The 20,774-nt window shown below is 47.1% G+C and overlaps 1 protein-coding gene across 2 annotated transcripts in view; it reads left to right on the top strand.

Annotated features, from left to right (window-relative positions):
• Positions 1–20,774, top strand: part of Gcn1 (GCN1 activator of EIF2AK4) — a 61,421-nt gene that overhangs the window by 18,141 nt on the left and 22,506 nt on the right. For both annotated transcript variants that reach the window (XM_046456437.2, XM_046456436.2), the window contains exons 13-36: positions 111–209; positions 446–619; positions 3,036–3,188; positions 4,830–4,922; positions 6,511–6,586; positions 6,730–6,889; positions 8,124–8,313; positions 8,411–8,535; positions 9,339–9,517; positions 9,816–9,909; positions 11,067–11,180; positions 11,300–11,498; positions 12,471–12,626; positions 13,013–13,194; positions 14,377–14,457; positions 14,750–14,893; positions 15,835–15,962; positions 16,127–16,316; positions 16,505–16,575; positions 17,523–17,688; positions 18,016–18,210; positions 19,234–19,480; positions 19,897–20,018; positions 20,354–20,468. In XM_046456437.2, coding sequence (XP_046312393.1) covers positions 111–209; positions 446–619; positions 3,036–3,188; positions 4,830–4,922; positions 6,511–6,586; positions 6,730–6,889; positions 8,124–8,313; positions 8,411–8,535; positions 9,339–9,517; positions 9,816–9,909; positions 11,067–11,180; positions 11,300–11,498; positions 12,471–12,626; positions 13,013–13,194; positions 14,377–14,457; positions 14,750–14,893; positions 15,835–15,962; positions 16,127–16,316; positions 16,505–16,575; positions 17,523–17,688; positions 18,016–18,210; positions 19,234–19,480; positions 19,897–20,018; positions 20,354–20,468 — 3,453 coding nt within the window. The remainder of the gene's footprint in view (positions 1–110; positions 210–445; positions 620–3,035; positions 3,189–4,829; positions 4,923–6,510; positions 6,587–6,729; positions 6,890–8,123; positions 8,314–8,410; positions 8,536–9,338; positions 9,518–9,815; positions 9,910–11,066; positions 11,181–11,299; positions 11,499–12,470; positions 12,627–13,012; positions 13,195–14,376; positions 14,458–14,749; positions 14,894–15,834; positions 15,963–16,126; positions 16,317–16,504; positions 16,576–17,522; positions 17,689–18,015; positions 18,211–19,233; positions 19,481–19,896; positions 20,019–20,353; positions 20,469–20,774) is intronic.

Genomic DNA, 20,774 nt, shown 5'->3' with positions numbered 1-20,774 from the left:
AGTAATAGAGGAGAGGCATGGCTGCTGGGGAATCTGGTGGCAGTGGCAGGAAGACTTGCCTGATGTGGTTTCTGCAGTCAAGAGGGCTAAGCAGGGAATCTGCCTTTCAGGGATTGGAAGCGTCAGTCATCATGTGGTGTCTGGGCCTTTCGGTCAAGTCCTGAATGGGACCGTGGCTGAGCTGTTCATCCCATTCCTCCAGCAGGAAGGTAATTCTGTGCAGCATGGGGAGCATGAGGTCTGGACTCATCCTCAACTGTGGTTTTCCACAGTGGGAGCCTTCCATAACTACCTCCTGAAGGCACACCTCTTTCGGCTGGGAGTAGTCTGAAGTATCTTTGCTTCCTCCCCTTAGTATTCTGCTGGCTTGCTTTCTTGTGTGGCTTGCAGTGATTTGACATGGTTATAACATATCAGACTCTTGGGACTTTGTTTCTTTCTCTAGTTCATGAAGGTACTTTGGTTCATGCTGTATCTGTCCTGGCTCTCTGGTGTAACCGGTTCACTACGGAAGTACCCAAGAAGCTCACCGACTGGTTCAAGAAAGCTTTCAGCCTTAAAACTTCCACCTCTGCAGTGCGGCATGCCTACCTGCATTGTATGTTGGCCTCCTTCCGAGGTAAGATGCTGCCTGTGGGCTAGAGTCCAAGCCTCCTGCATAGGGGTGACTGAGTCTTCAGGGTATTATCACCATCCTAGGCTTTCCCTGATGGTTCAGTTTGTTCTGTATCATTTCCTCCTGTGCCTTTGGACCTCTTGGTCATCTATAAATCCAGAATCAGAGCCCAATCTTCACAACTCCTGGCTCCTCCCCTTATCAGACTTTCAAGTCCAGAGGTTTATTCTGAGAGAACTCATATTCAGAACTTGTCATTTCAATGTCTGAGATCATGGAGAAAGATCATAAGACTGATTTAAAAGGTTCATCTTCACATAAACTTTACTCTGAATCTAGCTCACCCTTTAGTGATGTTATGGGCATCCATTCTGTCCCAAGCAGACCTAGGAGAAAGTTGTGTAGGAGTTTGATCCACAATCAATCTATCTAATGATGATTTGTGTCTCTGAGATAGGCTTGTATTTAAAAAAAATTTTTTTTTGTAGTTGTAGATGGACAGAATGCCTTTATTTTATTTGTTTGTTTTTATGTGGTGCTGAGGATCGAACCTAGTGCCTCACACATGCTAGGCAAGTGCTCTGCCTCTAAGCCACGGCCGCAGCCCAAGCTTGTATTTTTTAAATTATTTTTTTATCTTTTGTTATTAGGGGTGCTTTAGCACTGAACTACATCCTCAGCTCTTTTTATTTTTTATTTTGAGAAAGGGTATCACTAAGTTGTTGAGGCTGGCCTTGGACTTGTGATCCTCCTGCCTTAGCCTACATGCTGGGATTACAGGTGTGCACCACAGCACTCAACATAGGCTTGTGTTTCTTTTAAATTATGTTCATTTTAAATTTATAATGAGTTGTGTTTGAAGAAGTATCTAAGAGATTCTGGAACCTCCCTTAGAGAGAAGATACTTTTCTGTGTAAAATGTATCTGGACTGATGAACTTTGTATCCACACATCTCTTAATGATTAGGGAAAAAGAATGTGACAGAAGAGATTTTTGCATTAAGTTGAGAGCAGTAATCTTTTCCTGAAACACATCTCCAAGCTCATCATAAATCGTCTCCTGTGGTGGTTTGTGAGGTTTATGCAAAGCCACAGATAATGCTGATTGAAGTCATAGATTCCTGTGGATGTCAATGTACAATTAGTACATTGTCAGCTACCTTAGGGATATAATGGGCTCATATCTTTACATGTATAAAGTATATATTTAAATATCAGTTTGCATTTTTGCTGTATTGATCAGCCTTGATTTTTAGATTGACTTGTTGATGGTAGAGACTGACTTGGTTTAACCTTGTCTCTTCAGCTTGAGTTAGTTCTGCAAGTAAACATAGGACTGGGGATGTAGCTTAGTGGTAGAGCACTTGACTAACATGTGCGAGATCCTGGGTTTGATCCTCATCCTGCAAATAAAAAAAAATATAAATCATTAGAATAATCATTTTTTGGATTCAAATGCATGATATTATAATGGTTTTACTATGACATGTTCTGATGTACTCAGCTAGTAATTATGAAAACAAGAATTTAGCTATAGTTTGAATTGGCTTTTTCCTTTTTTTTTTTTTTTTTAAAGAGAGAGTGGGAGGGGGAGAGAGAGAGAGAGAGAATTTTTTTAATATTTTTTAGTTCTCGGCGGACACAACATCTTTGTTTGTATGTGGTGCTGAGGATCGAACCCAGGCCACATGCATGCCAGGCGAGCGCGCTACCGCTTGAGCCACATCCCCAGCCCCTGGCTTTTTCCTTTTTAAAAAATGGGTTTAATTTATAGATCAGCAGACTAATCTGGTTTTGGAATTTGGATCCAGGGGTCATCTGGTATAGGGAGAGCACCAGACAGAAACTGATAGATTTGAAGTTGGTGCTGGCTCTGTGTCAACTAGCTGTGTGACTTTGGGCAATTCACTTAATCTCTGTTCCAAATCCATCAGGTGAATGGCTGGATAGTTGGATTAATGAGGATCCTTCTATGTCTGAATTTGTGATTATAAAGTTTGAAATGAGCTCAGATTCTAATTCCAATTGTCTGTAATGTTGGATTTTGATGGGGTGGGTAGTACTGGTCCAGTTCTTTAGAGATATTTGACAAAATCCTTCCCCCACCCCCCCCAGTACTGGGGATTGAACCCAGGGGTGCTTTACTGCTGAACTACATCTCTAGCCCTTTTTATATTTTATTTTTTGAGGTAATGCTGAGTTGCTAAAGCTGACCTCAAACTTGCAATCCTCCTGTATCAGCCTCCTGAGTTGCTGGGATTATAGGTGTGCACCACCATACCCAGCTAGATACTTGACAAATTAATCGAAGGGTTTTAAGTCATCAGGCCTACACCTTGGTGTATAACTCCTTTCTCAAGTGATCTGGTCAGCTCTGGAGGTCAGGATGTTCCTTAAAGTGTATGTCCTCTCTCCATAGGTGACACGCTGTTGCAGGCCCTGGACTTGCTGCCCTTGCTCATCCAGACAGTGGAGAAGGCAGCCTCCCAGAGCACTCAGGTTCTGACAGTCACTGAAGGTGCTGCTGCAGCCTTATTACTCTCAAAGCTTTCGGTGGCTGACTCACAGGCTGGTAAGGGTCCAGAGATGTCCAGACTCTTTTAGTGTCCTTGGGATGAGTGCCTTGATGTTTAGGATCAGCTCATCAGTTGCAGGGCTGCTTGCCACCTGCAAGAGTGGGGATACAGCCAGGGGACATTGTCACTGTTCTCCCTTGCTCTGGGACATGGATTTGTAGATAATGCCCAGAAAGACCTGCTTAGTATTGGAACTTTTTTTGTCTTACCTTCTTATGTATTCATTGGGTAAAAAATTCAAAAAGTACAGAAGTGTATAATGTGAAAGTTTCTCCATATCCTTTTCTTCCAGCCACCGTTTCTCCCTTTGGACAACATTGCCAGTTTTATGTCCAGATACAGTCAATGTGTAATGAGACATGCTGGGTGACATACCATATACATCATATTATATCCTGAGCTTATCTTGTAAATAATTCCAAATCAGAAGGACAAAAAGATGCTCCTCATTCTTTTTTTTTTGTGGCTACCTAGTTTTTCATGTCTATTTTCTTCCCCCCCGCCCAGTACTGGGGATTGAACCCAGGGCCTCGTGCATGCTAGGCAGGTGCTTTTCCACTGAGCTATATCCCCAGCCTATGTTCTATGCTTTCTTTAGTCCACCTTTATATTTGATTTCTATCCCTTAATCAGCTTAAAGGAGGGAAGATTTATTTTGGCTTACAATTTTGGAGGTTTTAGTCCATGGTTGGTTGATCTGTTGCTTTTGCCTATGGTGAGACAATTATATTATGGCAGAGAGCAAAGCTTATGTGTAGAGCAAAGCTGCTCACCTCAAGGTAGCCAGGAAGCAAAGAAGGGATAGAGGAGATCCGGGGACCCAATATCTCCTTGAAGAGCATGCCCTCAGTTGCTTAACTTACTTCCACTATGAGGGATAGTGAAATCTCCTGAAGGTTCTGTCATCTCCCAGTAACACTCCAGATCCAAAGTATAGCAACCTGTCATTCTGTATGTGCACATGCCTGAACTTGTTTCTGTGGTGAGAAATGGAATTCAGCTCTCTTGATATGTTATTGGGTGCCCACTGGGTGTATGCCAAGACCCTGGGCTACCTGGAGGATGCAAAGATGAACATGACCTCTCTTCTGCAAATTTTAGGGTGCTTATTACTGTATGGCAGGAGCAGGGAGATGCAAAAATACCTGTGTAGTTTAACACAATATGTGGCATTAGAGCAATTTTGAAGGAGAGATTGCTTTTAATTTAGGGGATGGGTGTTGGGAAATCCTTCAGAAAGAGGAAACATTTGAGCTAGAGCCCCAAGGGCCTGGAAAGATTTTATTCTCTCATGAGGGAATGTGTGAGTCCAAACAACCCCAGTCAAGGTTGGGCAGGGAAAGCCACAACGTGTGAACCTCAAGTATTCCAGCTTGGTGTCTGGGTAGGTGGAATTTCAGATGACAAGCAGCTTGCCCTGGCTTCTGTGGGCAGCAGAGAACCACTGAAGGCTTTTGTACAGGAAGCAGTGCCAGAAGGACTGAGGTTAGTCCTCAGAACAGGAGAGCAGTGAGCCTAGGAGTAATTCACCCCCGTTAGGTCCTTTACAGATCCTGCTCGGCAGCTTCAGAATGGAGGGGCCCAGTCCTGGGGAATATGGTGCACTGCATTATGGGGTGACTATTGGTTTCTTGCAGAGGCCAAACTGAACAGTTTTTGGCAGCTGGTTGTGGATGAGAAGAAGCAGATTTTCACTTCTGAGAAATTCCTGCTCATGGCTTCCGAGGATGGTGAGTTATTTGGAGATCTCTCAGTGTGTCTTCAGAGTATCCTTCCCTGACCACTTGTTTGGCCAATCAGCTCTGCAGAAACCTAGACTAGAGCAATCAGATCTACAGTTTTGACTGTGGTTGGAATGAACTCATTCCTGTAGGGAGTGTCAGGCTCAGGAAGTGGGGGGACTTTGGTGAATTGTGGAGACATAGCAGTCAGTGATGCTTGTGGAGCTGGGATATTAGCTGTAATTATAGCTGATTGGGTAATTGGTGCTGTCTCGAGTTATGTTAAGAGCAGCTGAGAAGCTCTAGTGGAGTGTGGCAGGCTCTACTCCCCCACCAGGAGACACAGAAAGAAACTACTGGTTTCTATCCTGGCAGAAAAGGAACAGTTGAACTCTAAATGTATATGTAAAATTCTAGGTCGCCTTAAGAGGAATCTGCCACTAATTAGTGATTTGAAAAATCTTTTGACTCACAAATCACAACATCCTATAAATGAGCTACAACTATTAGTCACTTCCCGGCTTTTAAAAAAAATTTAGTTAGCTTTTGATTTGATGGTGTATTCATATAATTCAAAAATAAAAGACAAAGAGGTCTACACTGAAAATCATACCCCTGCTTGGATCTTGGGCTACTCCCTTCTCCTGGCCATCAATCACCAGTGTTATCAGGTGCTTTTTTTTTTTTTTAATTCCCAAACATTTTTTTTTAGTTGTAGTTGGACACAATACATTTATTTTATTTTATTTATTTTTATGTGGTGCTGAGGATCGAACCCAGCGCCTGCATGTGCTAGGCGAGCGCTCTATGGCTGAGCCACAACCCCCAGCCCCATCAGGTGCTTTTGTGTCCTTGGTATTTTATAAATACACAAGTAAATAACTTTATATGCTAGTTCTCTATTTTCTTTTACACAAATGGTAGTCTGCCTGCTGTATACACTGTGTATCCTAGGCTTGGAAATGAGTTCATGTCCAATATATAATCAGCATTCTCGTTCTTTTTTAGAACTGCTTGGTAGGGCTTGGTAGAGTGCTTGCATGGGATGCACAGGGCCCTGGGTTTAATCCCCAGCACCCCAAACCAAATAAAACAAAACACAAAAACACCAAAACTGCATAGTAAATCAGTCAATCAATCTATCTATCTATCTATCTGTTTATTTATTTATTAGTACCAGGGATTGAACGGTGCGGGGAGGGTGGCGCTTGATCACCAAGTTACATCCCCAGACCTTTTTTATATTTTATTTAGAGACAGTCTTCACTAAGTTGTTTAGGACTTTGCTAAGTTGCTGAGGTTGGTTTTAAATTTGCAATCCTCTTGCCTCTGCCTTCTGAGCTGCTGGTATTACAGTCATGTGCCACTGCATTTGGCTAGTAATTTTTAATTACTGAAAAAAGTGTATACTTTTCCACATTCTAAAATGCACTTGTCTATAATAAGCAAAAAGAAAGAAATATAAATGAGCTACAATTTCACATCCAGTGATAATCATGTTTACATTTTGGTGTTAATTTTCCAGTTCTTTTTGAGTGCATATATGCATATGTGTGTACACATGCCTGTTTTAAAAACTGTTTCTTGTCTATTTCAGCCCTGTGTACTGTGTTGCATTTGACAGAGAGACTTTTCCTTGATCACCCACATAGACTCACCGGCAACAAAGTTCAGTATGTGAAGCTTGCTTATCTTGTCCCTTTGGCCAAACAAGGCAAACCCTGGCAGGAGTCTGAGAAGTGGGGTGTGTAAGAGGGCTGGCTGTAGAAAACCCTGCTCCCTAACCTCTCAGAACCATTTGCCCCTTTGCTTGCAGGCAGTACCACCGTGCCCTGGTGGCGGTACTCCTGAGCCGCACCTGGCATGTCCGCAGGCAGGCTCAGCAGACAGTTCGGAAGCTGCTGTCCTCTCTTGGGGGCTTTAAGCTGGCCTATGGACTCCTGGAGGAGCTGAAGGCTGTCCTTAGTTCTCATAAGGTGAGGACATCTGGACCCTGGAACTGGGCCACTTGAACCCACTCAGCCAACCCTGCTTATGCCCTGGGGTTTTGGCTGGGCGACTCCTGGGCTGTTGTCTCACTCAGATCCTGTGTGATGCTAGAACCTTCTATCCTGCCCCCAAGCTGTGGTAACATCTTTGAACTTCTTTTTCTTTTCAGAGTCTCTTCTTTCCCTTCCCGTGTCTCCACCTATTGGGGATTAAACTCAAGGGTGCTCTACCTATGAGCTATATCCTTAGCCCTTTAAATTTATTTTTAGTTTTTATTTTGAGGCTGGGTCTTGCTCAGTTGCTAAGGCTGACCTCGAACTTGGCAGTCCTCCTGCATCACCAAGTTGCTGGGATTAGAGGTGTGGGCCTTGTGCCTAGTCCATGCCTTTTTTTTTTTTTTCCTGTGATGTTGAGGATTGAACTCAGGGTTTTACACATACTGGGCAAGTGCTCTACGACTGAGCTACATCCCCAGTCTCCTATCCCTTTTTTCCCCTTAGCCCTTTAAAAAAATTTTAATTTTTGGATAGCGTCTTGCTAGCTTTCTCAGAATGGCCTTGAATTTATGCTTTCATGCTTTGGCCTCCTGAGTAGCTGGGATTACAGGTGTGTGCTGCTATTTCCAGCTTTCTTCATGCCTTTAGACATGCAGCTCTACCTTTTTCTCTTTGGATGTTTTCACCTCTATGCTTTTAAAGCACTTAATGATTTTTAAAGCATTTTTTACCCATTCTCCCTTTGATTTTTCACAGGACCTATCAAGGCAGTTGGGATTAATAACTCTTGTTTTGTATGAACTCTCCAGGGTTCCAGGAGCTGAAATGATCTGCCTGGGTCTCCTAGCCAGTGAGAGGAAGACCTCTTTAGGGGAGACCCCAAGGGCCTGACTCCTATTGCATGCTCTTTATCTGTGCTTCACTGCTTTTCTCCCTAAGCTTGTTGGAGGCATGTGGGCGGTCTTACGCCAGGTCTCCTGAACTAATTTTCATTTTCTTTTTCTGAAGGCTTTTTAGGTGCATAGTCACAGGTGCTTTACCTTTCCAGGCACAGCTCACAGCCTGAAGTTTCCAGTGAAAGAAGCTGGGCATTAGTCCCCACTCCATCAGGGACTCCAGAGAACAATAGGAGTGAGAGGCATGGTGTCCCTGGCATATTGTATCCTGGATGCCAGGCCTGCACAGGTCTCTGAGCAGTAGGGACTTACATGTTGTCTCCACACAGGTGCTGCCCTCAGAGGCTCTGGTGACTGATGCTGGGGAGGTGACTGAGATGGGAAAGGCCTATGTGCCTCCACGGGTCCTGCAGGAGGCTCTGTGTGTCATTTCTGGTGTGCCAGGGCTTGAGGGTGACATCACTAACACTGAACAGCTGGCCCGGGAGATGCTGATCATCTCCCACCACCCATCCTTAGGTCTGTGGCCATGGTTGGTATGGGAGAGATAGGGGCTCTGTTGGGCAGGTTGAGAATAGGCTGGGCAGAAAGCTTCAAAGAGCCCTGTCCCCTTCAGTGGCAGTACAGTCTGGACTCTGGCCAGCACTTCTCGCCAAGATGAAGATTGACCCTGAAGCCTTCATCACCAGGCACCTAGATCAGATCATTCCCAGGATCACCACACAGAGTCCCCTAAACCAGGTGATGCATGCATGAGCTGGTTCTGGCCTGAGGTTGGAGATGGGGGATGGACTTCCCTTCTATGGTGCAAGAAAAAGAGGGCTCAAAGAAACAAGAGGAGGAGTCGTGAAATATGGGCTTGAACTCTTGGTTATATGTTCCAGAAAATGCAAACTGGTTTAAGCAGAAAGAGGGACTTAATGTTTCATATACCTGCACAGTCCAAGGATGTGACTAACTTGCTACAAGGACTCAGCAGTGGTACCTTGGTACTCAGGTACCATTGGATGGCGTGGATGTTGTGTTTCTCACTTTGATCCATCTGTCTCTTACCTCTGCTTTCTATGCTGTGAAATCCACTCTCAGTTTTTCTTTTTCTGGTGGCAAAAGAACTAGTTCCAGACTTCTTGTCCCTCTGATGGCTCCAGTGGGAAAAGCATGTCTTTTCCAGTAATGTCAACTGGCATGGGGTCTCATTGCCTCCAGTAGATCTGATGGAGGTCCTGTGCTCATCCCCAAGCTTGTCTTTCTGGTCTGGGTCATGTGCCTACCTCTGGAAAGGGTGAGCACAGCTCCACCTGGTCCATGTAGATTCAGAATGTGAAAAAATTGTATCCCCAGGGTCAGACTATTACTCTGCTATTACCAGACTGAGGGGTAAATGCTAGCTGAGTTAGGCAGGTACTACAGTCACCTGCTCTGGTGGACAGTGCTCAGAAAGAAAAAGCAGTGGCAAGAAGAAAGGGAGCCAACTGCCAGGGCATGTAAGCATGGCAAACCCTCCTCTCATGCCAGCTCTGACTGTGTCTATATGTGTCCTTCAGTCTTCCATGAATGCCATGGGTTCCCTTTCCATCCTGTCCCCGGACCGGGTCCTCCCGCAGCTCATCAGCACCATCACAGCCTCTGTGCAGAACCCTGCACTACGCCTGGTGACAAGGGAAGAGTTTGCCATCATGCAGACCCCTGCTGGGGAGCTGTACGATAAATCCATCATCCAGAGGTGAGCGAGCTATGCTTGTGGGTTCAATCGCCTTTCTACCCCAACTCCTAGTTTTCTTGCTAGGAAACATTATGGAGATACCACTTCCTTTGTGGGGTTATTGTGAGGAGCAAATAAAACCTACTCATCCATTGGGCAAAAATCTGCTGTATTCCAGATCTGGCACTTAGGCCTTGGATACCAGAGTGTATGTAACCTCTGGTGCTGTCCTGGCACACAGTACCTGGGATTGCATGGCTGGCAGGAGGCTGAAGGGACTAGCGGCTCTTTTGCGCTGACTTATACCTCTCTGTTTCAGTGCCCAGCAGGACAGCATAAAAAAAGCCAACATGAAGCGAGAGAACAAAGCTTACTCCTTCAAGGAGCAGATCATTGAGCTGGAGCTGAAGGAGGTAAGTCCAGGAGGCACTTCAATGTGGCTGCTGAAACTGAGCTTGGTGGTCTCTGTCTGCTGGCTTTCTCTGCTGCACATAGACTGTTCCCTGGATCATCCTCCAGGCTCATTGCACACTCCCCACTTGTCCTAGCCAGCTTCTTCTGCCCCCCACCCTCAAAGAAAATGTGTTAGTTTCTCACCTGTTTCTGTAAAGTCTGGATCCTGTCTTGAGCCCTAACAGCAGGCACAGGCCTGTCCAGTGGAACCTGTGGGGAATCCTGGTCGATTGGCACATTCAGTTTTGAACAGCTGGTTCTGGTGTGAACAGTGTACAGGTGTCACCCTCACCTGTCTCAGACTGTGCTTTGCCCACAGTCTTTTGTAGGCTGAGTTCTTTTCATCTTTTATATCTCAGCCCACCTGGGCCTTTCTCAGGGAGGCTACCTCCCACCCCGCCCTCTATCCACCTAGCTGTGGTGTAGGCCCTGCTCTCTTCCCAGTTTACATTAGACTCACTTCTTTCATACTATTTCTCATGCTCCACAGGCCTTGTGTCTAGTATTTGTTCATTTGTTTCTTGTCTGCCTTCACCTGCAGATTGTGAGCTCCACAAGGGCAGGGACTTCATCTCTTGCCCCTGGTATCCCTAGCATCCTGAACAGTGCCTGGGGCATGATGTCAGTGCTCACTAAGTACTTGCTGAAAGAGGGAGTGATGATTTCTCTGCCTGGTCATCTCTGGCTACCTGAGCGGCTTTGCCCAGGCTTCAGTTTATGCTGTTGGCAGGATCTGGGCCCAAAGGGAGGCTGAAGTTTTGAACCTAAATCCATGTGATCATCAGAATTGGCTTTGGAGTACATTGAGGGACCTTTTATTTCTTTATCTTATCAGAAGTCCTCCTTGCCTTTGTTAGCAGAGAATCCAGTTTCAAAAAAAAAAAGAAAGAAAGAAAAAGAAAAAAACCTGCTTCTCTACCCCGTTTTAATTATGGAAACATCAAGTGACTGTCGACGTTATAGGGGATGAGGGAGGCTGCATGATGGGCTCCGGGGCTCCAGTCACAGACGTGGAGCTGTCCTGGTGTTCTCTTTGGAAGCAGGTTTGCCTTCCCCTGGTAGGGAGGCAGGTCTGTTCCCTGGAGATGGAATTGGTTTGCTAACCCTGACCCTTCAGGAGATAAAGAAGAAGAAAGGTATAAAAGAGGAGGTGCAGCTGACTAGCAAACAGAAGGAGATGCTGCAGGCCCAGCTGGACAAGGAGGCACAGATCCGGAGGCGGCTGCAGGAGGTAAGTGGCTGCCACCACCACACACCATGACAGGAGGGTGCTGGGCAGCCCAGGCCCATTCCTTGCTGTCCCCCATTGGAGCCTTTCTGACCTGCCATCCTGGGCTACTCTACTTGCAGCTGGATGGGGAGCTGGAGGCAGCGCTAGGACTGCTGGACACCATCCTGGCCAAGAACCCGTCTGGTCTGACCCAGTATATTCCTGTGTTGGTTGACTCTTTCCTGCCCTTGCTGAAATCTCCCCTGGCTGCTCCCAGGATCAAGAACCCCTTCCTGTCCTTGGCTGCCTGTGTCATGCCCCCTAGGCTCAAGGCTTTGGGTTAGTCCTTGTTTGCTGGCTATGGGGATAAGCCCAGCAATTTGGGAGGTGGACTGGGGATGCCCCCTAGTGGTTGTGATGAGGCATGTGGTGACCTACACTGCTGAATTTTGTTTCCACATGGAATCCACCAGTGGATCCTCAAATTGGGTATGTTTACCTCCTCTTTACTCTCAGGATCAAGTTGTAGAGCCTGGCCAGTATCTCATATTTCTGTAGGAGTTTTAAAACTAGGAAGTCAGATGTTCAGTGGTAGTAAGGTTGGTTTGGTACAATGTGTCCAGTCATTGCAGCTCAGAGCTTCTGAGCAGCTATGTGTCAGTAGTGATCAGAGATTTCCTGTTATCTTTAGCCTTTTTTCTTTATTTTCTTTTTTTTGTGGTGCTGGCCTTGTGCATGCAAGGTAAGCACTGTAGCAACTGAGCTATATCCCCAGCCCACCTTTAGCTTTCTGTTAGCTCTGCTCTGAAGAAACAAAGACCAGATAGGGTAGCTTGGAATTATGGTGGCCTAACTTTATGGGTTGTTTACTGACCTTAAGCAGATTTCTTTCCTACCTTAAAAGGGATGGTCCCGTGGGTGAGGCTGAAATCTGCGGATTGTTCTGAGTGGAAAAGTTCATTGGTTGTATGGAAGCTGCCAGAAGCATCACCTGGCTGACAGGGCTTACTGCATAGAAGGTGGTAGCCCCATGTGGCTTGAGTTTTTACTCTTGGTTGAATAACTCTTGCTTATGCTTCTCTCAGCACATTTAGAATTTCTCTAGTGTCAGAAGGGCAGCTCCTTGCTGACCTATTTATCCTGTGTCACTGTCAGAAAAATCAAATGAGAAATTAGGTTGGAGACATTTTGGTGAAGTAGAAGAGCTTATTAATTCAGAGGGAAGAGGTGTTTCTGCTCTGGGTTCCTTGTTTGTGCCAGGGCCAGATGCTGTGTCTTTGTGTGGGCTAGTCCTGCTGGGTCTCTTTGCAGGCACTTTGGTGAGCCACGTGACTCTGCGCATGCTGAAGCCAGAATGTGCTCTGGATAAGTCCTGGTGCCAGGAAGAGCTATCAGTGGCTGTGAAGAGGGCGGTGACACTGCTGCATGTCTACACTATCACCAGCAGGGTGGGCAAGGGTGAGCCAGGTAAGGGATGACATGGAACCCAGGGCTTAGGGCAATGTGATCTGGTGTGGGGAATTCTATAGGAGCCATGGCAGTGTCACTGGGGCTTCCTGAGTCTTGGCCCTGAGTGAGTCTTCCCTCCTCAGCCTTGATTTCCTCATGTGAAAAATGAGGGATTGGACTAGTTGGAGGATTTCAAAGTCCAAGCCTGGTATTCTGTGAGTCTTTGTGACCCTTTTGAGGGTTTGCTTTGGCATCTGCTTCTCTGTTCATTGGCTTTAGTCCTGAGCTGCCAGCCACCATCCCTGCTGTATGCAGGCATCAGGAGAGTCTCCAGCTTTTCCCTGCCCCCCTGCCCTGCTGTGCTCTGTCCACAAGATCATCCTGTCTGCTACTTTCTCTGGCAGATGCTGCACCCTTATCTGCACCAGCCTTCTCCTTGGTCTTCCCGTTGCTGAAAATGGTGCTGACCGAGATGCCCCGCCACAGTGAAGAGGAGGAGGAGCGGATGGCTCAGATTCTTCAGATCCTTACTGTCCATGCCCAGCTGAGGGCCTCACCTAGCACCCCACCTGGACGTGTGGACGAGGTTGGCAGGGAGCTCTGTTCTCCCCTTGTTTTGAGAGGCTTTCTCCGGGGAAGGTGCTTGTGATACTTCTTGACCCATGAATAGTTTTGGTGGGAATGTAGAGGGCATGTGTTTGTATTTACACAGCCACATACATGGTGTGACGGGCTTGCTGTTTCTTTTGTGACTCTGGATTTCTGTCTATGTCAGTGTGTACAGACCTACTTTATTGATTTTACTGACTCTGTGAGATCATATGCTATACACGCATCATGTTTAACTTTTCACTTATTGATAGATATTTTAAGGTTTTTCCTGTTTTGAGCAGCACTATGATGTGTATGTGTGTATATGCCCAGTACAACCAATGTGAACATTTCTTTTTTGGGGGGACTATGGGGGTTTGAACTAAGGGGCACTTGACCACTGAACCACATCCCTAGCCCTATTTTGTATTTTAGTTATAGACAGGGTCTCACTGAATTGCTTAGTGCCTTGCTTTTTGCTGAGGCTGGCTTTGAACTCAAAATCCTCCTATCTTAGCCTCCCAAGCCGCTGGGATTATAGGCGTGTGCCACTGCGCCCAACATGAGCATTTCTATAGGATATATATTGGATGTGGAATCACTGGGGTACATAGCATGTTTTGACTACCCTCTCACTGAGAGTTCCCTTTTCTGCTGGGTGTGATGGTGCATGCCTGTAATCCCAGCAACTGGGGAGGCTGAGGCAGGTGGATCACAAGTTGGGGATGTAACTTAGTGGTAGCGTGCCCTTGCATTCAGTTCCTACTACCAAAAAAAGAAATGAAGAGAAAAATAAAGAATGAGCTTCCTTTTTTTTTCAAACCTAACTCAACCTCAGGTAGCATGAGTATTGCTAACGATGAGTGATGTATTTTATTTTGTTTCTTTACTTGTAAAGGTGTAAGTTCTTCATATACTTATGATCCATCTGTATTTCATAGTCTGTGAATTTCTCAAAAGTTTCAGAATTTATTCATATTTAATTCCTAAGGATCATGGTTGACTGAGGTTAGCACCTGTGGAGTTTGTTGTAAACCTAATGAGGTTTCACAGTGTAGTCAGTTATACGACCCAGAATGTTGTCCTGTGGGTGAGAGGATGCCATTGATTGCCCACCAAGGTTTGGTCATGGACCTTCCCCATAGCCTCACCCCGACTCATATGCTCTTCTCTTCAGAATGGCCCAGAGTTGTTGCCTCGTGTGGCCATGCTGCGTCTTCTGACTTGGGTGATTGGGACGGGCTCACCCCATCTACAGGTAATCTGCTTTTCTTTTGGCTGATGCTGGGACTCAGTTTGTGACCCTGACTTTAGGTCCTAGCATGAATGGTTAGTTCATAGTTCTCTCAGCCCTAACTTTTGAACTTGAGTAAAGCCAGCCTGACTTTCTCAGCTAGTGAGGGGTTTCCCTTGAATCCTGCCACTGGCCTGGTGCCTGAGGTCTTGGGTGGGTGTTCTCAGTTTAGAGCCTTCGCTGGGCACCCCCATCCCATTGCCTGGCCCCTTAGAAAATGATTTGTTGAACTGAACCAGTGGGTTGATATCTATAGGTGCTGGCCTCAGACACCCTGACCACCCTGTGTGCCAGCAGCAGTGGCGAAGATGGCTGTGCCTTCGCAGAGCAGGAGGAGGTGGATGTGCTACTTTGTGCCTTGCAGTCCCCATGTGCCAGCGTGCGGGAGACTGCACTCCGGGTATGTGCCCCCTCCCTCGAGGGGCCACTGCAGCATCCCTTGTCACTTTGCAAGTGTTTGAGCTATAGGATAGGCACTTGAGGGTGGGTTTGGTATGCGTCTAAAAAAATGAAAAGCTAAGCAGATGTGATGTATCACTGTCTGTTTTTTTCTTTACCTTGGAAGACTTTACTTAATTTTGAAGCTGGAATGTGGATTCTGGTATCGTTAAAGGAAGCCTAACTCCCAGCATTAGTGCATTTCCTCACCTGTACAGTGGCTTTTGGACCACAACTCAACAGTCCCCTTGGAATGATGAGACCGGTTCCCAAATGATAATCTGTAGCCTCCTGCTATTTGCATGACAGCGTTTCACTAGCACTTGGCAAAATGTGAAAAAACATGGCAGTGTGGTAAATTATTTTTACAGATTCAATTAACAAAGGGGATACACTTTTTTCTGAGCTTTAATCTGTTTTTTAAATTTAGAGTTAAATTAGGTTTACATTAAAACAATTCTACCACCATACAAGCATCATTTCACAAAAGACAAAAATTTGGGTGTTTGTCTTTTCTGGTGTGGGAATTGATCCTAAGGCTTTGCACATGCTAAGCTTGTGCTATTCCACTGTGCTACACTCCCAAACCTCTCCCCCCACCCCCCTAAAGCTACCTGAGGAGAGACAGAGCAGATAATAATTTGAGCTGATTCTCAGCAATTTCTAGAGCAACAGTGTTTAGTGGAATTTTATGCTGTTTTATGTAGTAGCCACCTGTAGCTATTGAACACTTGAAGTGTGGTGGTTACAACTGAGTAACTTAGTTACTTTTCAAATTGATTTAGCTTTAAATAGCCACATTTAGCTAGTGGTTATGTCTTGGATAGTTCAGCCCAGAGAGGAGCCCAGGGGATGTTGGAGGCTGAGCCTCACATGTCCCACCCCTCCCTCTCCCCTTCCCAGGGGCTGATGGAACTCCATATGGTATTGCCAGCACCTGATACTGATGAGAAGAATGGTTTGAACCTGTTGCGGAGGCTCTGGGTTGTCAAGTTTGACAAAGAGGAGGAGATCCGCAAGTTGGCTGAGAGGTGAGAGCCAGTGGGCGACTGCTTTCTCCTACCCTGTCCTCTCTCCCTTAGGAAATAACCACACCCAGTTTGCTCAGCCTCCAGAGAGAGAAGGACTGGCTGGGGCTGAAGGGGCAGATGCTGCAGTAACTTGTCTGACCAGCCCTGCCCTTGGTCTGCTGCAGGCTCTGGTCGACCATGGGCCTTGATCTGCAGCCAGACCTCTGTTCCTTGCTGATCGACGATGTGATCTATCATGAGGCAGCCGTGAGGCAGGCTGGGGCTGAAGCCCTCTCCCAGGCAGTGGCGCGGTACCAGCGGCAGGCGGCTGAGGTCATGGGCAGGCTCATGGAGATTTACCAGGAGAAACTCTACGTGAGTGACCTGGGCAGCCTGCTGTGGTCTGGGTGGTGTGACGTTATGTTGGACTTTGCCTTGCTCCTGACTACTCTAAAAAGGAGTCTTGGGTCTCATGGTGACTGGTACTGGTTTCCCAGCTCACAGTCATGGTGCCAAGGCCATTGGTCTGCCTGGTTGGGCATTTACCAACTTTTCTATTGCAGCGGCCACCCCCGGTGCTGGATGCATTGGGACGAGTTATTTCAGAATCTCCTCCAGATCAGTGGGAAGCCAGGTATAAATCCTGTTCCGATCTTGTTCTCCTGCAGGCTTTCTGAGGTGTAGCAGGTTGGCTGGGGTGGGTGCCACGAGGAGGCAGCATGTGGCAGTGGGATAAGTGGAGGGAGAGAGCTAGACTGAGTCAGGGAGACTGGAGTTCCAGTGGTGGGTTTTGTGTCACCTGTGTGCCCTTGAGCATGGTCCTCCTTTTCTCCAGGCCTGTTTTCTCACCTGTCTGAAAGTCGCAGTAACAGAACCTGCCTTGCAGGGTATTGAGACTAGTCCGTTGACAGTCTGTGAAGGCTCAGTAAATGTTAGTTTCCTTCCCTTTGGTTCCCATAGATAGCAGCTGGAGGGTTAGGCAGGTGTCTGACAGCAAGTGTGACCTTGGAAGAAATTTACTGCCCACAGAGCAGGCTTCATGAAATATGTGGTCTTGTTGGTTTTCTGAATGACAGGCCCTGCATGCTCCACGCCTGTGCTGTTTTGTGTGTCAGTGGGGAGTGGTGTATAGGCCTATCTCTGTTTCTTTGTTTTTCATTCCAGGCCATCAGCTAGGGATAGGACATAGATTCTTTCTCCTGGTGATCTTCTTACTGCTCTGTAATAGTAAAGAACAACACCACTTTGCCTTGGGAGAATATGATCCCTTTTGAAGGCCTTTATCAGTTTCTTTTAACTTTGTCCTCTGACACCCTGCCTTGGAGATAGAGGGGTGGGCATTGTATTCACATGTGGGGAAACAGGACACCTTGTATCAGGTAAACTCAGGGCAGATGGCTTATCTCCATGCGTTGTTCTAGCACATTGGGCAAGCGCTGAGTTGTGGACTCTGTGCTGTGCCCTGCCTTGCCCTGGAAAGGGTTTTTACTATACTCTGGCTCTCTGTGCTGGCACATATTCCATCAGCACAGGAGGCCCCTGGCTGGCCCTCACCTGCCCACATGCTCCTGCCTTTCCTAGGTGTGGCCTGGCCTTGGCCCTGAACAAGCTTTCCCAGTATTTGGACAGCTCTCAGGTGAAGCCACTCTTTCAGTTTTTTGTCCCTGATGCCCTCAATGACCGAAATCCAGACGTCCGAAAGTGCATGTTAGATGCTGCCCTTGCAACACTCAACGCCCATGGGAAGGTAAGAGGGTTGTGGCTAACTGAGGAGATGGAAATGATCAGTGGGCACAGAGATGCTGAGTGCTAGAAATCCTGGCAGGGCACCAGCCCCTGATGGGAAATTTTATTTATATTTCTTTTGAGCCAAAAAGCCCCCGGGAGGATGTTAAATTCTTATAAGTCTCCTATAGTCCTGCCAGAAAACTGGGAATCCTGCTAGCATCATTGATTGGCTGGCTTGTGAGGATCCCTATCCCAGAGCTAGACTCGGGCTTGGTCATTGGCGAGACTGTCATCCTTACATAGCCCTTAGGGTTGAGCTGTAGCTCTGGGGGACTGGATTTTCCAGGAGAACGTCAACTCGCTGCTACCAGTGTTTGAAGAGTTCCTGAAGGATGCTCCCAATGATGCCAGCTACGATGCTGTGCGGCAGAGTGTGGTGGTCTTGATGGGCTCGTTGGCCAAGCACCTGGACAAGAGTGACCCCAAAGTGAAGCCCATTGTTGCCAAGCTCATTGCTGCCCTCTCCACCCCCTCCCAGCAGGTATCTGCCATCAGGCCTATGGCCCACAAGCCAGCTGGGGAATGGGCACCTGCTGGGGATAGACTGTGGGATGCTAGGGGCTGAGTGGGGAGATCAGCAAGCAGTCGACTCCTCTTCCACAGAGAGCCTGGTTTGTAGTGGAGAGTACCTCTAGGGGAGGGAACTTTGTTCTAGTGGATCTCCTAGGTATTTCATTTCTTTTTATACTCATTTGTTAGTACCTTTTTTGGTGCTTATTATATAGTGATTAAAAAAGTAAAAAATGAGTTTCCTCCATGTCAAGGCGTCTCCTGGCCCTTTCCTTGGTTACATGCACCATGGTGTAAAGCTTTTTTTTTTTTTGGTGCTGGGGATTGAACCCAGGGCCTTGTGCATGTAGCATTTTTTTTTTCTTTTTCTCTTTGACAAAAATGCATTTACATATAAGTTCTGCAATTTTGCATTTTAGGCCAACCAGAATGTCTTCAAAATTTATAACTGGGAACAAATTTCCAAAATTGTGGTCAGATAGTATTAGAAAGCTCAACCTGCAAAAGGGCTGCATGACAAGATTTGCTGATCTTGAGTTAAGCCTTATGAGCTATGACTGGAAGGCAGGAGTCTTTTGGTATCATCCAAATTGGCCCTGGTCCTATAAGGCCCAGCCTGATTTCCCTGTGACCTAAGTTTTGGAAATGGAACACATATACAGGCTATTATATAGAGGCTCAGAAGTTTACTTTTCTCAGATCTATTTTTCTGGGTGGGCCCATCTTTTGGGGTTTCCCATGTCAGTTCTTCATTTAGACTAGAAACAGTACCAGAATGTTCTCGTCACTAATAGGTCATAGTGTGTGCCCTGATGGAGTGCATGTGTGGTATGAGAGTATATGAAATGCTGCTCCTCTGTTGCCTTGTGACATGTGCAGCAGTGGCTGAGATGAGGTTTGGGGTATTGAGTGGTGGGCACTGCATGGGGCTGTTGGGTGCCAGCGACCAGCGTTGTTGAGCTTGAGGCACTGATGAGGTGGGCCTCTTTGATAGGTTCAGGAATCCGTGGCCAGCTGCTTGCCGCCTCTGGTGCCGGCCATCAAGGAGGACGCTGGAGGGATGATCCAGCGGCTCATGCAGCAGCTGCTGGAGTCAGACAAGTATGCAGAGCGTAAAGGGGCTGCATATGGGCTGGCAGGCCTTGTGAAGGGCCTGGGCATCCTCTCTTTGAAACAGCAGGAAATGATGGCAGCACTGACTGATGCCATCCAGGATAAGAAGAACTTCCGCCGGCGTGAGGGTGAGCGTCTCTGAGCTTTGTGCTGCCCACACGGGAAGTCAGTGCCCATTGCTGCCAGAGGAAGGAAGCTGGCATTTCCTTCCCAGCTGATTGGCGGGTGTGTGACCCATCCCAGCCCCATCCTTTCTGGTTTGGCTGGACTTCGTAATTTCTAAGTCAGCAGGACCCTTAGTTGAGAGATGTTTTGCCTTTCCAGTTAATCCCAGGAAGTGATGATGGCTCCCTGCTGTCTTCTCCCCTCCACTCTGCCACATGCCTGCTATGGGTGCTGAGACAGTGATTGCTACACTCTAGTACCATGGCTTCCCTGAGTGTTTCCATAGAGTGAGGGAGCAGGAGGTTACTGGTTCTTTTTGTCTCCTGTGGCAGTCCCCAGAGGACATTCTGTTCCCAGCTGTCTTGCCTTCTGCCCCCAGGAGCCCTCTTTGCCTTCGAGATGCTTTGCACCATGCTGGGGAAGCTCTTCGAGCCTTATGTGGTCCATGTGCTGCCCCACCTGCTGTTGTGCTTTGGGGATGGGAACCAGTACGTGCGTGAGGTAAGTCCCAAGGCTGTGTGGGAGAAGCACGTGAGAACCACTGCTCTCGGGGTGGTTGCTGGGTATGAGCCTTGGCCAGCAGAGCCTCTGAAATGACATAGAGTCCCCACCAGTGGAATCCCTCAGGCCCTCACCTGGGGCACTTGTGACTGGTATGGATTCCCTAAAGTACTGAAGCTTTACAAGATGTGTTTTCACTGTCCTTGTAGGCTGTGGCATGGGTTCTGCCCACAGACCCAATATGTGTTGTCATTGGAGAAGCATTAGTTTTAGCATCAGACCTTGTCCCTTGCTCGGGTAAGGACGCCTCTGAACATCTTCTCTCCTCCCTTGAGGCTGCAGATGATTGTGCCAAAGCTGTGATGAGCAACCTGAGTGCTCACGGGGTGAAGCTGGTGCTCCCCTCCTTATTGGCTGCCCTGGAGGAGGAATCCTGGAGGACCAAAGCTGGTAAGGCCACTCCCTTTTGTCTCTTCCTTAACTTCTGTTTTGAAAACTGCCCTCAACAGGGATCCACAGTTCTTTTTCTGTGTGTGTGGTCCCCAATGCAGGGGCAAGGCCAAGACTCTGTGCCTTTAGGCAGTAGGGCCCTTCTATGGTGTGTGTGTGTGTGTTTTCTTTTGGTACGGGGAATTGAACCCAGGAGCACTCAAACACTGAGCTGTATCCTCAGCTCTTTTTTGTATTTTATTTATAGTTAGGGTCTCACTGCGTCTCTTAGGGCCTCACTTAGTTGCTGAGGCTGGCTTTGAACTT

This window comes from Marmota monax, unplaced genomic scaffold (assembly GCF_021218885.2).
Source record: "Marmota monax isolate L192 unplaced genomic scaffold, Marmota_monax_Labrador192_F-V1.1 WCK01_AAM20220418_F8-fsc00185, whole genome shotgun sequence".
Lineage (NCBI taxonomy): Eukaryota > Metazoa > Chordata > Mammalia > Rodentia > Sciuridae > Marmota > Marmota monax.
The sequence above is the reverse complement of the archived record's forward strand: the minus strand, read 5'-3'. Positions and strand labels throughout refer to the sequence as shown.